This window comes from Cariama cristata, unplaced genomic scaffold (genome assembly GCF_000690535.1).
Source record: "Cariama cristata isolate BGI_N322 unplaced genomic scaffold, ASM69053v1 scaffold1773, whole genome shotgun sequence".
NCBI classification, from domain to species: Eukaryota; Metazoa; Chordata; class Aves; order Cariamiformes; family Cariamidae; genus Cariama; species Cariama cristata.
The window spans coordinates 121,578-128,056 of record NW_009609931.1 but is presented as its reverse complement, the minus strand read 5'-3'; the positions used below and the strand labels follow the sequence as shown (position 1 = coordinate 128,056).

The 6,479-nt window shown below is 41.7% G+C and overlaps 1 protein-coding gene across 1 annotated transcript; it reads left to right on the top strand.

Moving 5' to 3' along the window:
• Positions 1–1,297: 1,297 nt before the first annotated feature.
• CCK (cholecystokinin) lies at positions 1,298–6,030 on the top strand. Its single transcript, XM_009697680.1, has 2 exons — positions 1,298–1,558; positions 5,640–6,030. Exons 1-2 carry the CDS (start codon positions 1,303–1,305, stop codon positions 5,774–5,776), a joined length of 393 nt encoding a protein of 130 aa, XP_009695982.1. The 5' UTR covers positions 1,298–1,302; the 3' UTR covers positions 5,777–6,030.
• The last annotated feature ends 449 nt before the right edge of the window (positions 6,031–6,479 follow it).

The window sequence follows — 6,479 nt, the reverse complement described above, 5'->3', positions numbered from 1 at the left end:
CGTCCCGGGGTCTGTGCCGCCGCGTCCCGCCCGGTGCCCGCCGGACGGGCAGCGCTGTGAAAGCAACAACTACCAGGGATTAGATTTTGTGGTGGGAGTCCTTAGTACGCGCGTGAATCTGTCTTTATATGCGTAAAAATACGGGAATCGGGTCGGCTGGAAAGATACCTCTGTGGAAAGGGTGCAGCGCACCCTCGGTTTCCAAGTACCAGACCCCACGGGGGTACATCACTGGTAACCGTGCTGGAGTCACGTTTTGACATTTTTCATTCGTCTCCTAACAATGCTAAAACCCCGTATTTTATGCATCGCAAATGTTTTCAGTCTAGTGTATGTGGTGGGCAAATAAACTGAATTTGTTCCTCTTTTAAAATTAAAAGGTTATGTTCAGTATGCGGTTCAAAAACTTAAATGATTCAAAAACTCTCATATAGCTGAGATAATTCATGTATATTTATAAATGGAAATTACCCCTATAGCATTAAGTACCGGGTAGCTTGTTTCTCCTAATAACTGGGAGTAATTTCTCTGTTTCCAGAAAAGTACTATATCAGTTTACATGATCAAACAATCTAGTAAAGCAACATCTTTTTGTCCACTACTTGTTTATGGAAACAGTAAAAAAATTGTTACATTTGTATTCTCTGCTGTATATGAAAAAGATTATTGTTAAGTTGCACATTATTTCTTACAGCTTTCAACTGAACGGCTTGTACCAGCTTAGCTATTAGGTCAAATGCTTGGGGGAGTGTTAGAGTTTGTTTTTTCTTTCCTTGGGACAAGTTTTTGTTTTTTCTTTCTGTGTCTGCTGAGGTGAAACCCCTTGAACACTGAAGTTCAAACCAATGAAGGCTGATAGCATAAAGGCTCTTCATAGAACTTGTCAGAACTGAGTTTGCGATATCAGCTGGTTTTAGTACAACAGCAAAATAGTGAAATGTTTGAATCCTGAGATTTTTCACAGAACTGGACTCATCTCCCTTAAGTTTTAAAGAAATACAGCTTCCAAATAAGAAAAGCAAATAAGAATTGAGTAGATCAGGGATACGTAGCAGATACTACAGTGAATTAATTTTGTTCCTTCCGGTGTATCTTCCCCTTATCAAGGGATATTTAATTATTCACATACGTGTTTTCCAACTTAAGACAGATCTCCCGTTAGCTGCATTAAAAAAAAACCCCAACGCAACCCTAGTTTCCTCAGAAACCAGCAGCTCCAATGGAAGATGGGGGTAGGGATGAGACACAGCATAGTAAATCTGGTCATTTTAACAGCACGTATCGTTCCTTTTCTCTCCAGCGATGTACAGCAGTATATGTATCTGCGTGTTCCTTGCTGTGCTCTCAGCGAGCTCTTTCGGACAGCAAACGGTGGGCTCGCACAATGGGAATCCACTGGCTGCTGAGCTTGAGCAGAGCTTGACAGAGCATCACCGGCACGTCCGTGCCCCTTCGTCTGCTGGCCCGCTGAAAGCTGTGCCGCGGCTGGATGGAAGCATCGAGCAAAGAGCTAACATCGGCGCCTTGTTGGCCAAGTATCTCCAGCAAGCCAGAAAAGGTACTGGTTGTAGCTCACTTACTGTGCTACTTCTGCATCAGTGGAATTTCCTGCAGGGATACCTAGGTGTTAAGATAACCCCGTCATCACCTAGCGTGAATTCCTAGGGAAGATAGGATGTAGATTTTGCCTGGTTATTCCTGAAGTAGAGAGCGTTCTCTTATTTACTGCAAAACTCCTCCCAAAAAAGATTTGTACACAGCAGCCACTGACTGAGAGCTGCGTACAGGTAACTGAAGAAATGTAACTTACCTGTCAGGTCACAGTTCAGCTTTTATTTTTAACTTGCTATTTTCATAGCCTTAAAATTATTTTGCTATTATTTTCAGCATGTTGTATCTCAGATAAAATACAGTAATTGCATTGTCTTCAAACATTTCATTTTCAAACTTTTTTAAGCTAGAAGAGCAGGAAAGCTTTTTGAGGATAAATACAGAACAGATAGCTAACTTCACCTCAGCCAGAAATACCTGTACTGGGGAAGTCTTCTGAGTAGTGGATTTTCCATGTATTTGTTCCCAGAGGAAGTTACAAAAGTGTGAAAGCTTTTGAAAGATCAGAATTCACATTTATGAATACAATAACTAAAAGCAGTGATAAGTAAATGCACATTTGCTTCAGAACGTGTCAATTCCTGTTAGGTTTTTGGTCTCAGGCAGCCTGGGAACACCATCTTGCACTTGCTTAAAACCTCCCTGGCACTGTGTGTGTAGCAGGGGCATGAAGCACCGGTAGAGTAGTGGAATTAAAGGGCTCCATTCTTATCACGTGATTTGTTAGTCACTTGAGGAAACAATTGTATTACAAACATGAGCTAGCAAAAGAAAGAGTAAAGCTGTCCCTGTTGACATCTTACAGCGTATGTTTTACAAAGACAGAAGCGCCTGCCCTCTGTGCTACCAGTAAAAGTGATGGATCAAAATCATTGACCACTGAAACTCCTCCCAAGAAAAGATTTTTCCTTTTGAACCGTCTCATCTCCATATTTGTATCTCAAGAGAGTGACGCCATGGGCAGCCTAATTGCTGTGGCCTTTTGACTGCCAGCCTTAACAGAAGCCACTACACAAATCTTGTTTACTTGTGATAGCTTTACTCTAGCCTCTCCCCTGCACTACAGGGATAGAGGACATCTGAGGAGCAAAGAGAGCTTGAGAGGAAGGCAGTAATTAGGATTACCTGGACATACAGACACTGCGAAATTAATTCACTCCCAGCCCCAGACTGTGCTTAGGATAAAATTCACTTTATGTAAGTAAGAGCTTTCTCCTCTCCTGTCTCTCCGCACAACCTTACGCAAATCGTTTCACTCTCTCCTCTTGATAGCCTCACCGCTGACCTCTATGCTAGGCAAAATCCTATTCTTGTTTTTTGATGGCAGTCTGCAATTACGAGATGCTGTGGCATTTTTATGCATTACATATGCAGCCATACAGAGTCATCTGTGTACATGGAACAGAGCCAGATCAGGAACAACAGAAAAAGAACCACTTTTAATATAGCCTGGGAGACTTCATCTCATGTTACAAATTTGCACAAAATCCATTAAGGAACTTCTTTTAGCAGTTCACATAATCTAATGGAAAGAGAATTCAGATACGAAATTCCACAATTCAGCCATATAGTTAAAGCCGTTACTGAATAAGAATGTTATTGCAGGAGTCTACAAAGCAGAATCCTCATTACCTTTCCCCAGCGTAGTCACTGTCATCCACCTACATGGAAAGCGAACTCCTCGTTTATGCAGCCATTATATTCTCTTAAATGTCTGGCTGACATTTCCAAATAGCTTAACCAAATGAAGTGAAAAAAACCACTTTGGATTGAAGACATCTTTTTGGTGAGTATTAATATGAGGGAGAATTTCCTGCATACATGTTAATTGACATATGTAATTAACTGTACAAAGTGACCGTTAGCAGATGATGAGATTCTTGTGACCTGACTAGCCTAGTTGGTCTCTGGGTTGTAGACGTAGTTGCCAGTTACAGAAGAGAAGATTCATAGGGACAAAACAGTATTTACTTAATTTATAACAATATATACAGTGTTCCCATCAAAACATTGTATTCTCATTTGACATAAAGGTTCTGGGCAGTACTTCAGAAGTCTCTGCAGAAGACGCACATCTACTGTATTAGTCGCTTTTAACCTATCTAAACCACAGTACTCACTGGAAAATCTCATCTAGGAAGAAAGACAGTCTGGGCACTTGCTAGCGTTAGCAGTCACCAGTGATGGCTTTTGCCCTTGTGATTAATAGAAAGGCTGACTTTGGACATTATTTCCAGTTAAAACAGTGAGAGAGTTAAATTCTCTAAAGAGTTTAGGGCTAGATGGCAGCCTTGTAGCCAAACAGCTGCAATTTTGAATACGTTTGCTGTATGTTGATTCTGCAGTGTCCACAGGACATCTCTGGTGGTTTGAGGAAAGGTAATTAAGGTGCTGCTAAGGAGTTATTTTTACTGCTTGTGACCCTAGCTTTTAATTAATTTCATCTGCAGTCTTTCAGCATGAGTCTAGTGCTGTGCAGAAGAGATGTTGTAGCTGCCGTGTCAGTGGCCGGCACATTTACTGTGCTCTAAGGAGCCCTTGGCAGCCAGACCACGGCAGCCCAAGGTCACTGCGGGCTCGGGACTCTCTTCAACACCAGCATCCGAGTGATGGCTCTGCGCTGCCTTAGCCCTGCCCAATTATAGTGCCAAGAAGCCATCCTCAGCAATTTAATTACGTATTTTGAATTATGACTATGAATTTCATGGGTTTTGAGCGTTTAACAGTAGACATTCTTTTCTAGAGATAATTAATTTTTTTGTTACTTCGTTTTAATTAAATGTCTAAAACATGGCTGGTTTCTTTTTTTTGGTAGCTTTAACTCTCCTGTCCTTCTGCAACCACTAACAGAACAATGCAGTTGTGCTTGTTTTTAATGGATCATGTTCCTTTCGTTACACCAGGAAAATCTTGAAATATAAAAGCATGGAGTCACCAAGGGTTCTTTCAAAACGCAAGAAACCATAAGCAAGAAAATGGTGTAGATTTGCATTTGTGGGTTTTGATTTGGGCTTCTTTTCCTTTTTCATCAGTTCAAATATTCCCTCAATCTGCATTGAATACTGATACACTGAATCTGTTCCTTCCTCACTCAAGGCTTAAGCTCAATCTAATTACTGGCATATGCCAATTTTGGCTGCTTTTAGGGAGTACAGAGAGAGGTAATTTATCTTTCCCTGCATTTCTAGTTATGTAATGTGATGATGTCAAAACAGAGGATTACAGCCCTTTTTTTTTTTTTTTTAAAGCATGATTTCTCCTCTCAAATAGTTTGTGTCTCTTTGATGCCTTAAGCAAGGAAGAAAGAAAGGATAAGGCAAGATCAGAGATCAGCATCCAACAATTATGAAAGCTTTGGATAAGCAATGAAAACATCACTGACATAGTAATAAGCCCTGTATAATTCCTGCAATAGATATCTCTAGCTGTAAATTCCAGACACAACTTTCTCCATTTCAGGACTACTCACAAGTTCTCCAAAACCCAGGATTCATTACTCTACCCCGCTTGTTACTGAATTTGCACTGCAAGAGCTCTGGTACTTACATTTATGGCCCTTCAAGCAGTACAGGACAGCGGTGGAGTCCTGTCTCAGGGCTGCGCCCGCTCTCCAGCAGTTGTTTTGCATCCAGAGCAACTCTCCCAGTACCGGCCAGCAAGGGGGTGGTCTTGTAGGAAGAGTCAGCAATGGTTTGGACTTTCTCTCTGTAGTGAAATAGAAAGGAAAAAGGAGAAACACACCTATATTCCTCCCTGGCAGCCAGGAGCAGGATGCTCCTGCAGCGGGAGGGAGAAAATGAGCTGTTTACTTTACAATAAAAAACCCAAGCCGCTCTCAGGACGTTACCCATAACCTTTCTATGACGTTTTCCCCAATGACCTGACAGTGGTGTTACACGGTGGGTGTTAAGTCAAACAGGTTCAGCTATTGCAGACGTCCGCTAATGAGTACAAAACAAATCAGAAAATGGATGAGCCTGAAAAATGTGTCCGCTTACCCTCTGCTCTCCCAAACGCTTTTTCTCCAGGTCCCACTGGAAGGCTCTCAGTTATGGGAAACAGGGTACAGAGCATTGACCCTACGCACAGGATAAATGACAGAGACTACATGGGCTGGATGGATTTTGGACGCCGCAGTGCTGAAGAGTACGAGTACTCTTCCTGAAGAACAGCAAACTATAGCAACAGAAAAAAAAAATCACACTCCCATGTCTGTACAGAAAGAGAAGAATTAATTTGTTGTCCTCTTCGAATCGGTGTTTTAAAATATATCATGTATTTGATGTAAATTTGTCTGTAAGACTATACAATGCAATATATACATATGCAGAATTTTCCAGAAAAATGTTTTCTTTCTTTTGTGGTTTCTCATACATTGATATTATATTAAAATGATTTCACTTATCCCTTCTTGTCCTGTCACCGCATGTGGCTGGGTGTCTTACTATAAAGAGAGGCAGGAAAATGCCTTCATCCTGCAGTGTAAATCTGTTCATGTGTTGAGTAGTCAGACAAATGGGACACTTTTCAGAGGAATCTTGTGTCAGTCCCAGTAGCTGTGAACCGTAAGGGGAGCTTGTCCAAATACAAACACAACAGCAGAATACAGCCAGCGAAGGCCAGCTCCCTTCATGGTGAGCCCGCTTGTGAAGGACGGAGTTACGCACGGAGCCCACGCGGTTGTAGTCAGTAGTCAACAGCGCTAGAACTAAAAGAAAAAGAGAAACGACACCAACATGTTTCAGCTTCCTGGCTTTTTTACTTTATGTCATGAACTAAATGTGAAAGTTCTGCTGACGGCTGCGAATCACGGAATAAACAGAGCATTCCCTGCCGTGTGGTGAGCCAAGCGTTCATTTGGGGAGGGG